This window comes from Silurus aristotelis (genome assembly GCF_946808225.1).
Source record: "Silurus aristotelis genome assembly, chromosome: 13".
Taxonomy (NCBI): Eukaryota; Metazoa; Chordata; class Actinopteri; order Siluriformes; family Siluridae; genus Silurus; species Silurus aristotelis.
The window spans coordinates 27,741,306-27,758,830 of NC_139586.1; the positions used below are offsets into that span (position 1 = coordinate 27,741,306).

Sequence of the window (17,525 nt, forward strand, 5' to 3'; positions counted from 1 at the left end):
GCCACTGTGCATGCGCGTAGCTTTTGTTTCTTTTTTTTGTGTGTATGAGGGTGCTGGAAGAGAAAACTTAAGCTGCTGTGTCACCTTAGGACATAGCAGGCACTTAAAGACCTCCTATCTCCACGTCCATCTCGCCTTGTGTTTTCTTTCTCTCTGCTTGCTCTTCCTCCCCCTCCCCCACCCTAATTTTCTTATGCGCATCACAAGAACCTCAGTCCAGATGTTCGGTGTGTCAATGAACTTGGTTAAGGAATTGCAAAAATCGAAACGCTCAACATTGGGGAAAGGTCGCACACTGTGTTACTATATTGATGCTACGTGACATCACGCGGAAATCACTAAACTCCAGTGGAAATTCCTGCCCTAATGAAGTTGCGAGAGTCAATAGCCGGGTTAATATAGTTACGTGCATACAATAGGCGTCATTGTCGTACAGTCTACATACACATTGTACCCAAGTTTATTAGGTCATGTTGAAGAATCTTAAGACTGCTGATTAAGAAGGCATCAAAAAGCATTTTTTACATCCTCTGATCTGAAACCGTTCTTCTTTTAGGTTTGTAGTAGTCTGTAGTTATCTAAGGTAATCTAAGATCGTTGAAGGTCTTCCTGATCTCTCGTCGTCTTCCAGTGATGTTGCAGCCGTATGGCCGTATGTCGTGTCAAACGTCTCTGTGCCAGATTTGCTCAGTTTCACGCAGAATTCTACGTTCGCTCTTTGTTCTAACTTGCTGTCTACGGTAACGCACTGGTCAGAATAACAGAATAGCATTAGTCTCGAAACTTTTTAAAACCACGATGTATTATAGCTTGTGTTTTTAAAAGGTCAGGTCATTGATGTAGGACCTACACATCCATTCTTTCAGCTCTGGACTCAATAGTGACAACTCTTTCCAATCAGTGATAATATATGAATTATTATTAATTAATGAAATATAGATATATTATAATATATATCTATATATATCTATATATAAGCTGATGTGGAAAATCATGACTTGTTGCTCCTGAAAGGTGGTCCTTCATCCTATATTTTGTTGTTAGTTTTAGACATTTCCGATAACCAACTCCCAGTTTGTGTTCTGCTGCAACCTACGTCTACTGACCAGTTAATAGAAATGTAATCTACTGTACATGTCTTTCGGGTAGAACATACTAATCCAGACCTTCTGATTCGTAAATTTATCATTGCATTTAATAAATCCAGCTCTGATTGAAAGCAAAGTCCTGGTCTGTTGGACAAGTTCTAAGATTGCACCAGAGCAGAGCTATGCACCTTTAAAGTTCATTATTAAGGCTCCTTTGTTGTCAGGCAATTTGAAGTTTACGTCTACATTACATCTAAGAGAAAATCCTTACATTTGTACCTTTTATGAAAAGAGTCATGAGGATGCAATCAGAGGTGCATTACTACTCTTACATTTAAAAATATTTAAAAACGGCAAGGTTTCTTGTAGTTTCAGATCAGTAGTGGTCAAAGGTGTCGCACCAATGTTGGCGCAAATTCCCTGTCTACCCAAAAGAATCAAGAGTTTCAGATCCTCAGGACCATTTTATAATATGACTGCCATGGTAGACTTTTTTTTTTTCTTTTTCCCTGCACATCTCTATTCCCCTCAAAGACTGTTTGATTCCATCAGCAAACTGCAAGCATAAAACATGTCTGTAGTATGGATTTAACACAACTTGTCATGCAGACTGTGAGAAAGGGGATGTCAAGGCACCAAGGGTGCTGCTGGGATTATAATGACCCTTGCGAACATTAGGCTTCAGACACTTCATTTATCACCAAAAGCTGCTACACTGCTGGCACTCAGCGTTTCCTTTCTTGTGCTTTCACTCTATCCAGAAAAGCGTTTTCAGCTTGAGGTTATACACCGATCAGCCTTAACATTATGACCACCTGCCTAATATTGTGTTCACCACTGTTCCTTTCTTGGAGCACTTTTAATAGATACTGACCACTGTAGACACATCCCACAAGAGCTGCCGTTTTGTAGATGCTCTGACCCAGTCGTCTAGACGTCACAATTTGTCAGATGCCACGATAAAGACAGTGTTATTCACTTCACCTGTTATATTGTTATAATGTTATGCCTGTTCAGTGTGTGTATGTAAAGATTTGCGCACATCTGACTAAAAAATCTACGTGTTTTTGAACATCTTATTCCACGTCATGTTCCTAATTGCCGTTATAATAATCTCCACTCTTATAGGAAGATGTTCCACTAGATGTGAGAGCGTGATGGTGTCAATTTGTGCTCATTCAGCCATGAGCTTTTTAGCAGGCCGATCGGGATCTTCCATTGCAACCGATGTAAAGCATATTTTTATAGAGCTGCAGCATCTTCATGCCTACAACTTTGTGGCAACGTTTTGGTTAAGAACCAAAATTGGCTGGAAAAATTCGGGTGTCACAAAACTGTTCTCAATACAGTGCATGTTTTTCTGTGTAGCTGCTTTGTGACAACACAATATTGAACTGAAGGCACGGTAAAATAGATATAAATGATCTGAAACTAAGCAAATCCGCTATGCTGTTACAGGAAGGTTGTGTGATCGTCTCATTGAGTCTCATCTCAGTTGTATGTAACAGTTTGAGAGCCGAGTCAATCCGTATTCTCCTTCCTCTCGTTTGCACATGTGCACTCAGAAGCTTTGAACCCAAGGACTGCATGCATAAAAACTGAGTGCTTCTCAGCCCTGAGCTGTGAAGCTTACTCATCACTCCTGCCTTTCAGCAGAGCCCCCCTACACACACACTCTCACTCTCTCTCACTCTTTTTCTCCCACACTCACCCACAATTTGTGGCCAAGACGGCCACATTACCTCTCTAGCCTCAAGGGGAGCGAATAAGAAGGTGCACTGGTGTATTACAGGACAAATGTAATATGTAAAATGTAATACCTTAAATGGTAAAATGAGCTTTGATACGAAGCCTAACCACTTCACCCCCCCCCCCCCCCCCCCAAAAAAAAAAGCTCTCTCAATACTCATCTTTGATTTCATTCTTCTTTTACAGACAGCGACAGCGAGATCTCCAGTGGCACTGGAGATGTGTCTAAAGACTGTCCTGAGAAAATTCTGGAGTCTTGGGGTGGTATCCTCTACCGATGGTGAGGCAACAAACATTACACAAACCGATCTTATAGAGAAACCCTGTTCTCGGTGCACTTGCCCTTCTAGGTAAAAATTTTGAAGGAATTCGCCAGATGGGTTGTTCCAAGCATCTTTGAGAACTCTCTTTTTCAAATCCTAGACAAAGTCTTTAATTTTGAGATCAGGACTCTGTGGGGGACTATTTCTTCCAGGACTCTTTGATCTTCTCTATACTAAAGATCGTTCTTAATGACATTAGCTGTATGTTTGGGGTCATTGTCCTGCTGCAGAATCAAGTTAGGGCCAATCAGATGCCTCCATGATTTATGGTACAGTGCAATCAGAAAGTATTCAGACCCTCTTCACATATTTTATATTTTATTTTACAGCCTGATATTGCCATTGTTCAAATAGATTTTTTCCACCTGTCAACACTGACTCGCACTCAGTACCTCATAATAAAAAATAAAAAAATGCTCAAGTGCCTCTCATTTCTCTTGATCGTTGCTGAGATGTTTCTCCTCCGAGACCATGTCAACAGTGAAGCATGTTGGTGGAAGCATCCACGGAAGCATGCTGTGGGGGTGTATTTATTTTTTGCTTGCTGCAGGGACTGAGCAACTGGTCAGGGTTCAAGAAATGCTAAATAGAGCAAAGTACAGAAATATCCTAAATAAAAACCTGTTCCATAGCACTCAAGACCTCAGTCTGGACCAAAAGTTCACCTTCCTACATGACAACAACCCTTAGCACACAGCAAAGACAACAAGCTTAGGGACAACTCTGTGAATGTCCTAGAGTGGAACCCTATTAAACATCTCTGGAGAAAGGGTCACCATCTAACCTGCCCCAGCTGGAGAGGATTTGTCACCCAAAAAGACTGTAATTGGTCTAAATATTTACCAGCATGTGATGATTATTATTATTATTATTATATTATTTTTTAATAAATGTACGTACATTTTTAGATTTCTGTTTTCACTTTCTCATTTTAACGATTGTATTATCAGGCTGCAACGTAACAAAATTGAGGGTATATACACACACAATGCTACTTGGTTAATGGCTTTCTTAACACTTTGTGCAAAATAGCCGATTATTAAAGTACGACATGGTGCCTAAAATATTGTTGTAAAATAAGCGGGTAAAGTAGCGTAGCTATCTGCTCACCACCTAGCTATCTGCTCATGTGCACTACACTTCAATAGAGCTGTACGAAAGCAGCGAGTAATCAGTGGGAAACAAAACAACAACTTGCTTTTCATACTTCATGTTTGTGATCAGCACTTTTCTTACACCGCATCAATAACCGCATGCCTTAATGGGAAAACAGGGTGAAGATCAATTACAACAGGGTCGGTTTACATGCGGTCCTGCATGTTCCTGTTTTCAAGGTAAACATGAACAATGATATTCGGGTATTTTATAAAGACAGAAAAAAATACTTGAATAAACGATGCGTAAGAAATTGTTTTGTAAGTGGGCTGCTGTAAGATAGCCGATACTTGATACTTGCCTTTTTGGCTGTAAATGCATAAACATGGAAATTTATATATTTTGGTTGAGATCGAGTCTAGAAGCAGGACACATTTGCATGTATGCTTAATTTCTTTACAACTATTTCTGACTTGTGTTCAATTAAATTTGTATAGCACTTTGAACAATGGACATTGTCCCAAAGCAGCTTTATATAAATAAATAGATTGCAAATATTCAGCTTCATTATTTAGTGTCTATACGTTTATCCCTAATGAGCGAGCCAAAGGTGAAGGTGGTGAAGAGGAAAAAATGTCCCTGGTACAGTATGAGGAAGAAACCTCGAAAGGAACCAGACTCGAAAGGGATCCTCGTCTTCATTCATTCTAGTTCCCTGATGGATACTCGAGTGCAAAACTCATGGCAACTGTGCTACTACGCCACTGCACCACTCTGTTTATATTAATTACAGTCCAAATCCATCTTCATGGCTCATGAGTTTAACCTCTACATAACCTCATAGATCTTTAGACTGTTCATGCACAACCAACCTCAGCACATAAATTTGCTTCCAATCCAGAAATTCCATTTAGATGTAGTGCATCTGGATGAATCGGGTTCGAAATGAGGAAAGGGACAGGATCGTTGTTACCTCAGGAGCATGTGGAGCTTGATTGGGTTTAGGGTTGCGGGGGTTAGTAGGCTTCATCCAAACATTTCAGTTTCTCCTCCATGATCATCTTAGGCTCTGCTCTTACACCTAAGAAAAACCTGTGTGTGTGTTTTTCAGGCATGGGAACCTGTCTTCTCGTCCTAAAGGGCTGTCCGCTCTGGTGAGACCCGGGATTCCCGAGGCCCTGCGAGCTGAGGTCTGGCAGCTCCTGTGTGGCTGCCAGGATGAACAAGATCTGCTGGAGATCTACCGCATCCTCATCACCAAGGTAAAAAACAGTAACTCCAGTGTTTGTGTTTTAAGGTCTCTCGAATAGCTCCAGGTGGGTGAAGCTTCAGGCGTTTTTTCTCAGAATAAATTTTGTATTCGTCAGAAAAAGGAATGCATTGTTTTGTGTTACCGGTGTCCTGTAGGTGTGTCTTTGGGCAGAGATCAATGTGTTTTACTGTGTAGTCAATATGAAACGCAAGAACAGAACCAGCTTCAGGTTAGTGATCTTAGAAATATGTGAAAAAGAGATGGGTGAGTTGGTTGGTACTTCAGCCTTTTATATTCTTTTGGTCTCATATTGAAGGGAAATAGGAGAGTAAATGGAGCCAAGTTTATAGTCTGAAGGATTTATTGTTAAATATTCTATAGAGAATATTTCAGGTTCTGGTGCAAATTATTATTATTTTTTTAATGGACATGGGTCAGAATTTTGGGTTGGACAATCAAACAATGTATAAAAAAATCTTATATATCGATTTGTCCTTTTCATTGATTTGATTGTAGTATGTTCTGCCAGGTTTTGAGGTTCTGATGATAAACGTTTTAAATGGACATGGTTTAGGAATATTTAGTTTCTGTGCACAATTTAAATGTACATGGGTCAGGACTTTTCGGTTCTGGTGACGTGGGTCAGGATTTGGGGGTTCTGGTGCAAGTTTTAAAGTAACTTTTAATTTTCTTTTTTTGAATGAATGGTAGTACATCAAATACTGTATATTGAAGGGGACACTTTGTCACTTTAAAGGCACGTAATAAATCTAGTGGAACCTCTTCCCAGAACAGTGGAAATGATTATTAGAGTGAATAAGGACTAAATGTGGGGACGTTGGGATGTGAATAGCACATACCGATCTTATGGTTGGTGTCCACAAACATTTGTCTTCATTATTACATACGTTTATGATGTTAATAACTGACACACCAGGGTTTTATTTGCGCCAGTGTTTACGATATCGGCATCTTTGCGTGATGTCCATCAACTGAATGTTCTTATCAGAATCGATGGCAAGCAGTGCGTTTTAGGCAGAAACTCATACATCTTGCTGTTGAGCTTATCCAAGGAACACATTTTTTGGTTTTCTACATTATAATGATTTAATGCTTGATTGACATCTAACTGTAATATGTTTGTTTTATTTTTTCAATTTTTATTTCTTTTTTCCCGTGGCCTTACTGCATACAGCGGAACAGTCACTGTATCTCAAACCTTCAAAACATCTCAAAGCCACATCTAAACCGCGTGCTCCGTTGCAGCTCTTGATTCGAGAAGGCATATTAATGTAGCTCTGGCATTTCTGCAGGCTATGTTCTACATGTACATGTTTAAAAAAACTAATTCTTTCATGTTGTTCTTGGAGGTGCCCTCGTTCTCATGCGGCGCTCGAGTTGGAATGTTCCCACACTGAAGAACTATTGCTGACTCGCAAATCAGAAGCACAATTATCCTGACACAGTATAAGCAATACTCCACGAAACTATCTAGCGTGCCTTCTGATCATTATGTACATATGTATTTCCTATACATAAGTCAATAAAATTATAGTGATGTATGTTCTGAGCACTGAGTATTGAAAAATAGTTGTTTCCATACTATCTCCCTATTCGATTTTCTAAAATATAAAAAAAAAAAAAAAAAAAATACAAGGTCAAAACACAGAGGAAAATAAATAATATTTTCAAACAAAAACATATCAGTGTGGACATGGACAAAAGAATGTTAACAGACTTTCGTTCTGTTTTGTGGTTTCTTAGTGAATTGCTCATGAACAATCCTTCTATTGCTGTCGGATTCAAGATTTACAAATAATTTTTGTTTTAAAATCGCAGTTTTAATAAAATTCTGTGAATCGAACGTGGTTTGGTTTTGTGTTCATTTGTACGAGCTTCAGTAGCTACAACCTTCCGGCAATTATTTGGTAATAACTGCGTACATCAGATATTCTGCCTCTGACTTACATCAGATAATTTTTTCCCCCCCAGATGTTAAATACGGTCTTAAAAAACATTAGGGAAGTCTGCATATTTGAGTCTGAAAATTTTTCAATTTTAAAATTGGAAAAATGTGTAGGAACCCTGATATTAAAAATATTCCTTGCGAATGCAAATAAGCTTTTTTTTTTTCTCCTGCTTCATCCCCTCTCTATTATCTGTGTCAAATGCGAACGCACTCTGCATAAGAATGCACACGAACAGGGTACAGTGATTTTTCCATTATGATTGCGTGATGGACTGGAGCTCGGTTAGAAGTGAGGATTTTCCTGCCTGCCCTTTTTTTGTGCTCTTTGTCTTGACCTGCCAAAAATCAATTTACCGTCGAGACCACATACCCTTCATCCACCCCCCCAGCCCTGCTTTCTCCGGAGCTCAGATCACTCAAGCACATTGCTGTTCCATAGGCCGTTAAAGGGCATACTGAAATCTTTTCGGTAATTCCTAAAGGGCTTGTGTCGGAGTGTGAAGGAAATTTTCTAGAGCTCTAAGATCATGGTGCATTTTCTTTTACCTTTAAATCAATAGTCGTTACTTGATGCACCAGGGAAATATGACATTATTGAGAAGAAGGGTGACAAAGAGAAAGGGCAATTATAAAAGATGGGCCGAGGCTAAAGAAGGATAATTGTTTATATATATATATATATATATATATATATATAGTGTATGTATTTATACCCTGGCTGGCAGCTCTTGCCCCGGGATTGTGCGGTTGCCATCGCCTCTCACGTCGGCAGAAATAGCTGCCATCCAGACGAACTGCTAAATATACGCCGCTTTATGTAAGGCAGGTTCTGCAAAGGTGCAAGTATAATTCATCCCTTTATTAATTCCATTTGTAGTTTAGCTAATGGTATTGATATAACCATTGTGAGGCTATTAATAAAAACGAGAGCCAGAGATCGGGGCTGATGGGGCTGATGGGGCTCCTGCGCTCGACAACTTATTAATGGCTCTGTCTCAGCTTATCGATTCTGATGCTGATTGAATCTTTAGTAATTGTGCCATTGGTCGTTGTAGGAATATTAATGTATGCATGTTATAATGCTTTAGAAATCGGCTTCTTTTTGCTCATGCTTTTGAATTAGGACATAAATCAAAAACTCGTAGAATATAGACGTGATTTATACACTATACAGTATAGACCACTATATATGGTCCTTCTCCAAACCGTAACCACACAATTTTATGGGATGGTTTCTGGATGTGGTAGAATGAAATTTTCCCTTGTTCCAGCTCCATGAAGATATGATTTACATGGGTTGGACTGGCTTTTGATTGGCGCTGACCTCAATCCTATTAAACACATTTGGGATGAACTGGAACACTGACTGCACAACAGGACTCCTCACCTCACCAACACACTTGTGGCTGAATGAATCGCCACAATTTTTCCACAAACACATTCCCAAATGTAGTGGAACATCTCCCCAGAAGGGTGGAGGTTATTTATAGAAGCAAACGGAGACTAAATGTAATTAGGATCTTCAGAAAGCACCTACCAATCTCATGTTCAGGTGTTCGTATAGTGTATGCAACGACTTTTCCGTTTGTTGCCGTAGTGAGTAGGTCTTAATGGAATCTTCGTATTCCATGATGCACGAAACCTCATTGTCCAGCTTTTTCTTAACCTTCACCTTTCTGCTCATTCAGAATACCGACAGACATTTTCACATTTTTGGAGACGAAGTTGATTTTTAAGAAGCGATTAGTCAAAGTGCATATTAGATTTAGTTTTTCATCCGTTTCCCAAAAGTTGCTTATCCACACTCAAACCTCTGAAAGCGCTCACGTCCCTGCACTGAGCAAAGACTATCTAGGTATCAAAACGCATCACTTTTTCTGGATACCTGAAGAGATTTTCACCTTGAAGAACAAAAATGCAAGACCTCCCTCGTTTATTTACTTTCCTGCTCTCCGGCAGCAACAACAAAAAATACGTCATCGTTTTTAAAAAGGACGTTTTCAAGTTTGTCCACTTTGGAGAGAGTTTTTAAAAAGCTACGTTTTCGTCTCACCCAAAACAACAACGTATCGGTGTGGACACGTCCTCATTCGCCACGCGTTTGTGCTGCACGAGTGTAGAAAAGTGTTTTATTCTACGAAGTCCTGAAGCGAGATACAGAATTAGATGGTACGTTTGTCTGTGCATGAAAAGTCTCATTTGCTGTCCACCAAGAGGCTTAAACTCTCCGTCGCTGAGACAAATCGCTGCGAGAAATCCAACAGTTTTATTCTTTTATTTTATTTATTTTTTTCTTTCTTCAAAAACACTTTCCTGTGCTGCTGCCACCTTCTTTTTTCCATCTGCTTGTGGGATTAATTATGTAGTTCTCACCAGTCTGCTTAAGTAGATTATCGTCTTTATGAAGCATGTAATTAAATCTTTGATGGCAGATCATTTTTGTAGTTTATTTGCATTTGTTATTTTTATGCACACTGGATTTCTAAGACCGTTTCTGTTATATCGTGAAAATTAATTAAAATAAAATTTTTTTTTGCAATATTAATTTATTAAATTATGAACGTGACACTTGATCGAGAATAGCAGAAATTTTTTTTTTATTTCTTAATCACGTCTCCATAATACCACATTACATTACATTTGCAAAACAGCTCATGTTATTGATATTTCTCATTAGCCACATTGCTTTGAGGTTCAGTTACGTGACTTTAAATCGAGCTTCTCTTGCCAACGCAATTCGCACGAAATGTGAAGCAAAGCGGGGGGGGGGCAAAGAGGAAGCACCTGCATAAAAAACTTTATTATTATTATTATTATGTATTACTTTCTTAAGGCAGTGCTAAATCCCACAGATTCAGTCTAATATAAATATAAAAACCTTTTCCTAAATGATCTTTTTATTTATTTATTTATTTTTGTTTTTGTTTTATTTTGTATACATTAAAAATTGTTTGCACTGCAAAAGCTCAGATATCATCATCTTTTTTTTTTTTTTTTATTATTAATTTTTTTTTTGCCGATTTGCAGATTTCCATACAGTACATTGCTGAACAGTTCAAAAGTGCATTAAAAGTCGTTTATTTTGTCAACCGGGTCTGTGGGTTCTGCTGAGCTGCATATGAAGTGCCTGTGGGACAAGATGGACTGTTTCTCACAAAGCTCCCCCAGTCCCCTTTAGACCAGCTGCGTTTATGCTTCTCCAGCCTCAACACCCCCTATTTATATACAACAGAGCCCCGTTCTTACATGTTTCTTAATTAGGGTTACAAATTTATTCTCGTAATTTAGACTTTATTGTCGTAGTGCTACGACTTAATTCTTGTAATTACGACCCAAGTCTTGTAATTTCGACTTTATTCTTAAATAAAATCCTCTAAAACGGGGTGGGTGGGTGGGTGGGTGGGTGGGGGGTGTGTGTGTGTGTGTCAGCATTATAATAGAAATCGATCAATTTAATTTTAGTTTGGTTTTGCAGGACAAATGAGGGGAATGCATCCAAATTCTTTTATCTGCAAAACACACCCCTTTGCTTGTCCTTGTCCCCTATAAACACTCTCTCTCTTTCTCTCTCTCTCTCTCTCTCTCTCTCTCTCTCTCTCTCTCTCTCTCTCTCTCTCTCTCTCTCTCACTCTCACACACACACACACACACACACACACACACACACACACACACACACACACACAAAACCCCTTTTAATCTCTAATTTGTTCCTGTTTGTTGCCCTGTGTCGGCTTCTCTGTGGGAGGGTCCCAGTCGGCTAAAAATGCCTGGCAACTGTAACCAACGGGGCAGAGATAGAAATGCCCTTCGATCACTGCCACAGTGGAGTGAGGGGGAAGAGAAAGAAATGACATGAGGACAGAAAGAAATTGTGGCAAGGAGCTTTGAGAAACGAGAGCAGAATCGAGTCGATTAGTTTTGAGTGGGATTTTTCTCTGCAGGAAGGAAGATCGTGGAAAAATCTGAAAGGGGGAAAAAAGAAGACTGGCATGTTGGAGGAGTTGAAAGAGAAGCAGGACCCTCAGGTGCAGCCCATAGGGAAGGCGGAGAAAGTGTGTGCGCATGTGAACGAGAGGGAGAGGGAGCCTGGCAGCGAGGGAGGGAGCGTGTGAAAAAGAGACGGAGCACAAGATCGAGCAAACGAGTGCGAGAGAGAGAGAGAGAGAGAGAGAGAGAGAGAGAGAGAGCGGGGGAGAGGGAGGCAAAACCACTCGCAGCATCTCTTTCCCACTGCGCCAGCAGTTCAGGGCTGCTTATCACCTCTGCGCTACTGCTTCTTTTTCATCTTGTCGTTTTCGTTACACGGGTTTTTCTCTCGATCCCTTTTTGTTTTCTCATCTGCTTTTTCCGCTCACTTTCTCCTGTATATAATCCTACAAGCGGGGGACTCGTATCGGATTGCTGGAAGCGCCGATCAAAGACGACAGCGGCAGGACCACGTCATCATGTGTTTGCTTTACGAAGTTCTGCTGAAAGAAGGAAACTGACGCATAAAGACTTCAGAAACACCGACGAGCGAATGAATCCCGGCGCATCTTTTGTAACACGCAGGATAACGGATACGCAGACATACGGGGCAAATGGAAAAGAACCTGTTCGTTCGGTCAATTACGTACGCGTACGTAATGGCTAGGTATCAAAACGCATCACTTCTTCTGGATACCTGAAGAGATTTTCACCTTAAAGAACAAAAATGCATACCTTGAAGTTTTTCATTTTCCGTCACTTCAGGAATAAGTAAATGAACGGACCGAAGCCGGTCTTCATGGTAATGCTGTTCTGAAAATTTCTTTTTTGTTCAAGCTGTGGACACTGATCCCTTTTTTCATTTTTTTATTTTTTATTTTTTTTTTTAAAACGTGAAGAAACAAAACAAGCTCCTGTAGTGTATTTCAGGTGCCTCGGTTTGGATTTCGGACGGCCGAAAGCTCACAAGGGCGTCCGTGGAGCAGCCGTGAGGTCCTAACTGTCGAACACCACACCAAAAACACACTTGCACACAAACAATCGTGCTGAAACCTGTGCAACTTTTAACCCTATTCTTTTTTTATTCTGCGATTTTCTAACTATTTCCTGAAGCTATGACCTAAAAACGATTGCTTTTGAACCCCCAGTGGCTGATTTAAAAATTTTTTTTTTTTTTTTTTTTTTTTTTTTATTACTCTCGTCATTTTTTTATTTGAAAAGCTGTAAATCATCTAAATATTGGGAACTGTAATGTCTGATCTCAAATCCATTTACCCTTCGCCCCTTTTTCGAGGACGGTCAAGAAAATCAGCACTGACATGATGCTTTTTATTAGTTATTTTTCATAATTCCTTCTATTCTCAGTGCCAGTTTTTTTGTTTGTAAATGACAATTCTTGAATCTTTCGAGCATGACTGACTGGAGAAGAAACTTTTCTCTCTCTTTTTTTGGTCACTTTTTACTTGCACATATGTTGCCATAGATTTTGTTTGATCTTTAGCTGTGTTGAGAAGCAGAGGTGAGATGAAATACAAAATTATATAGAAGAACATTACAGACCAAGAGTTTTGTTCACTGGCCTGAAGAACCGAGGAACTTTATATGACTGCACCAGGACAATGAACCGGTCGGGACTGATTGAGAGTTCCCCAATTGAAAACGGTAGTTTTGGAAGTAGTGCGAGCGTGTCCCTGAACCACTCGTGTCCTCTGGGTTGGGGACAGAATGAGGGCATGGCGACTTGCATCTTAGAGACTGGACTTATTGTGCTGCTGACGGTGCTCATTATTGCTGGGAATTTGACCGTCATCTTTGTATTTCATTGTGCCCCTTTGCTGCACCACTACACCACCAGTTACTTTATCCAGACTATGGCCTACGCAGACCTTCTGGTGGGCCTGAGTTGCCTGGTTCCCACTTTCTCTTTGCTTCACTACCCAGCCAGTGTCCATCAAGAACCCCTCACGTGCCAGGTGTTCAGCTACGTCATCTCGGTGTTGAAGAGTGTTTCCATGGCTTGCCTGGCCTGCATAAGTGTAGATCGCTACCTGGCCATTACGAAACCCCTCTCCTACAACCAGCTGGTGACACCGTGCCGATTGCGCTGCTGCATCGTCTTGATCTGGATCTACTCCTGCGTCGTGTTCTTGCCGTCGTTTTTCGGTTGGGGGAAGCCGGGGTACCACGGGGACATCTTCGAGTGGTGTGCTCATTTCTGGCCGACCTCTGCCCTGTTTACCGGCTTCGTCGTCTGCCTGCTGTACGCTCCAGCGGCCCTCGTGGTCTGCTTCACCTACTTTCACATTTTCCGTATCTGTCAGCAGCACAATCGGGAGATCAGCGAGCGCAGGGCTCGTTTTCCCAGCCAGGAGATGGAGGCCAGCGAAGGAGGGAGGCACCATACGGGTCATGGTCCCGACAGGCGCTACGCCATGGTGCTTTTTCGCATCACGAGCGTCTTCTACATGCTCTGGCTGCCCTATATCATTTACTTTCTCCTGGAGAGCTCACACATCTTGGACAGTCCTGCTCTATCTTTTATCACCACCTGGTTAGCGATCAGCAATAGCTTCTGCAACTGCGTCATCTACAGCCTGTCCAACAGCGTGTTCCGGCTCGGCATGCGTAGGCTCTCGCAGACGCTCTGTTCCTCCTGTTCGTTTAGCCCTTGTGCCCATGATGACAAGGACTTCAGAGATCCCAAGCCTAGAAAAAGAGCCAACTCGTGTTCAATCTGAAGAAGTCGTCATTAACCTCCGAATCTCACATCAAGGGAAGAAAACTTACAGGTTTAGGATTTGTGTGACATATAATGTAAATTGAGGAGAAATGTGTTTATTGTTACTGTTTATCGGGTTGCAACATTCCAGGAATTCTCAAGGAAACATTCAATGGGAATAAACCTATTTATTTACAAAAATTGCAGGTTAGTCTATAACAGGAAACTTAAATATAGATGGAAAAAAAATAATCTTACAGGGTAATTTTGGTTAAAACAACCAGCTTTAATGAAATTACAGTTCAGTTTCTACCTGCACATTCATCAATCACATAAACACACAGCCCACTTACTGCAGGGCTACTGAGGCCACGCCCCCTACACTCCTCCACGACATTACACACATCATGTTAAAAAACATTTCCTTCTTGTCGAGCTTTCACATGAAATTATACTAACAATTAAATCAAGTCAAAAACATTTATTTTTTTTTTTTTTATCTGTATTAGTTCACATGCACGTCAGTTTATGACCAAATAATTCCCAAGATGAAGTTTCCATGGAAAATTTCTGGTCTCTGATATGATCTCTAATCGTTACTGATTAATTCACCCTGTTTGATTACAGCATCCGAACCACACACACTGATTGACTGCGTGCATCTGCGTAGTGTAAAATTAATCAAATCGAAGGATGGTATTTTGTCTGGTTGGACTTTTGTGCAAAAAATATGCAAAAACCAGTCGTTAAACAACACCAAACAATAGGGCGAACTGGTCTGAACCTGTTTGTTGTTATTGATTTTCTCTTTATGACTGCTTTATTGGAGTTTATTATTTTTTTTTCGATGAGTATATTTTTTACCTTCGACCACATCTGCTACCACAATGGCTGCTATATACTGAAAAGACTTATGAACGTTGTCCACATAAACTTTTCAAGTAAAAGAAATTGTGGCATGTGTCATCCTGGCAAATCTTCTCATGGCATATGGACCTGCAAATCAGGGTGGCGTTCAAATACTGTGACTTAATATAAGCCTTGAAAGGGTAAGAAGCAAAGGTCAATCGAAGGGTAAACGTAGTCAATCCAAGTCACTGATATGCATCACGTTTTCTTTCTTTCTTTTTTTTCCCTCAGTTTGTTTAAATAGAGACGCCGAACTTTTGCATACGCACAATATTCTCAAATGGCGTTAGTAGTCGTGAAACATACCTTTGTTCCAGTCGGTATTATTCTTAGCAGCAAGTAATTAAAATTGTTCACCTGCAGTGACGCTGTAACCCTCTGGGAGGACACACAAAAAAAGGAACCCCACAGTAAACACTCCATTTTTTATTTATTAATTTTTTTTAGTTTAATCAACATAATGTTTTGTTGAAGTGCTTGTTTCCTCATACGCCAGCAAATTACTTTGTTCGCACCTGCGATTCTCTGCACTTGTATCTTTTTTTGTCTTTGCCTCATATATATAAATATATATATATATATAAAAAGAAATGAACTTGAATTTTATACTGTAGAAAATTTATTTTATTATTTATTTAGATTTTCCTGATTTTCCTCATTAAGCAAAATCTTGATGGTCCTTTTTCGGCATTTATGCTTCTATATAAAAGTCTATATATGTTTGGAATTAATGTTTAATCTGCAAAAAAACAAAAATATTTTTATTATATCCATTTACCCATTTTACCAGCATCAATTTCTTTTTCAGTACACAGAATACAATACGTTTATATTCTGTACCTCTTCATGAATTTGCACATTTGTATCGTTTTTCAAGTCAAAACACATCCATGTTTGGATTGCTGAAGCTAAACCACATACTGGTGGCATTTAGCTTAAAAAAAACAAAAGTATGAACTTGGTGAACTGCAAATCTTTCTGAAATCATCCTCCTGGGTGTGTATTTATTTAAGTGATTTATATCAGTTTCTCGTCCGCACTCGTCCTTAATTCAAGATAAAGTAGTAGTCGATAAATACGGAGTTCTTTATATACAGAGAACGAGCCTAGTAGATATCTACACAAAAGGAGACAGTGGGGATACAAAGCACAACTTTTTTTTTTTTTTTTGCAGTTGAAATATTTTAACGGCGTATTTATTTATTTATTTTCGCAACGTCCACGCGGATACGATAGCTGGTTAATCGGAGTGTGTACGTGTGTGTAGCTGTATTTGTATCGCTGTACAGCCGGTGTAACGTTACCTACTGAAATCGTGCGATTATCTAGCGGTGGCACATTCCAATGTGTAAGTAGACCAAGATTGCTGATGTTGATTTTCTTTTCTTTCTTTTTTTTAAACTTCTGCTTTTTTGGGTTTATTTTGGTTAAGCAAAACAAATAACTATATACAGTATATATTTTTTTATTTTGAAGGTCATGTGAGAAAGTAGTTTTTCCTGTTGCTGCCAGTACAATAAAAAGTGAACAGAGAAACGCTGACCTTACTGTGACTGGACGTGATTGCTTTCAGGATTCCTCTGCTTTTTTTCCTTCTTCTATCGCCCACGTGAAGGTCAATAATAGTTGAATAACAAGATCATAAATACTCTATTGTCGGGAGGGAGGAATGAGTATTGATAAATGTTTTTCCGTACTATCGCCCTGTTCGTTTTTTTTTTTTATATCTAAAACTAGAAAGCTAAACAAATCCGAATAAATTAAAAAAACGTAACACGACACTTCAATCTGCCCCGCCTTTGGATGAGGTTCTCTTGGATTGGAGGCCACTCTGTGCAGCTGGGGATGATTTTTCATCTACTGCACGGGGAGCCATAAAATTACAGAGTAACAGGAGATTTGAGGATGAATGCGAACTGTAGGTAAGGTCAACCGTCTCATGACTACAGTTTGATTCTGATCACCATCACTGCACCTCAACACCGTTTAATTGTAATAAATGGATATTCGGTGCCACCCAGATGATGATGTGGTTCCCTCTCGAGTCTGGTTTCTTCCTCATGCCATCTCGGGGAGTTTTTCCTCACCTTGGCCGCCACCGGCTCGCTCATTAGGGACAAATCTACAAGTCTAAGGAAGAAACGTATACATTCTTTATTACTGCTTTGTCTTTTAAAGCTGCTTTGAGACGGTCCATTGTTATAAAGCACCATACAAATAAAAACTAATAGAGTTGAATTCGACCTGCATCATTTTCGCCCGACATTCATTCACTTCCTGGTTCTTTGAAACGTCGCAGCAATGACTAAATATATACTAACTGAAAACGGTGTCTCGTGTGGATGGAAGACCAAAACAAAGAGAGAGAAAAAGGTGCGTTTTTGAACAAAAAATGTATGGATTTAGGAATGAATTTTCAGCGCTGTCAAAATATCGACATCAGAGCGGATCT

The 17,525-nt window shown here is 39.8% G+C and overlaps 3 protein-coding genes across 5 annotated transcripts in view; all 3 read left to right on the forward strand.

The window, feature by feature from the left end:
* rab3b (RAB3B, member RAS oncogene family) overlaps positions 1-17,525 on the forward strand; it is a 346,193-nt gene that overhangs the window by 129,589 nt on the left and 199,079 nt on the right. The window lies entirely within an intron of this gene.
* Positions 1-17,525, forward strand: part of rabgap1l (RAB GTPase activating protein 1-like) — a 109,844-nt gene that overhangs the window by 23,401 nt on the left and 68,918 nt on the right. For all 3 annotated transcript variants that reach the window (XM_083559054.1, XM_083559055.1, XM_083559056.1), the window contains exons 12-13: positions 3,024-3,117; positions 5,367-5,517. In XM_083559054.1, coding sequence (XP_083415180.1) covers positions 3,024-3,117; positions 5,367-5,517 — 245 coding nt within the window. The remainder of the gene's footprint in view (positions 1-3,023; positions 3,118-5,366; positions 5,518-17,525) is intronic.
* On the forward strand, positions 11,035-16,615 carry gpr52 (G protein-coupled receptor 52). The gene has a single exon (XM_083558035.1). It carries the CDS (start codon positions 13,065-13,067, stop codon positions 14,181-14,183), a length of 1,119 nt encoding a protein of 372 aa, XP_083414161.1. The 5' UTR covers positions 11,035-13,064; the 3' UTR covers positions 14,184-16,615.

Excerpts from the sequence above, each read along its gene's own strand:
- gpr52 (XM_083558035.1), top strand. The coding sequence starts at position 13,065 with ATGAACCGGTCGGGACTGATTGAGAGTTCCCCAATTGAAAACGGTAGT.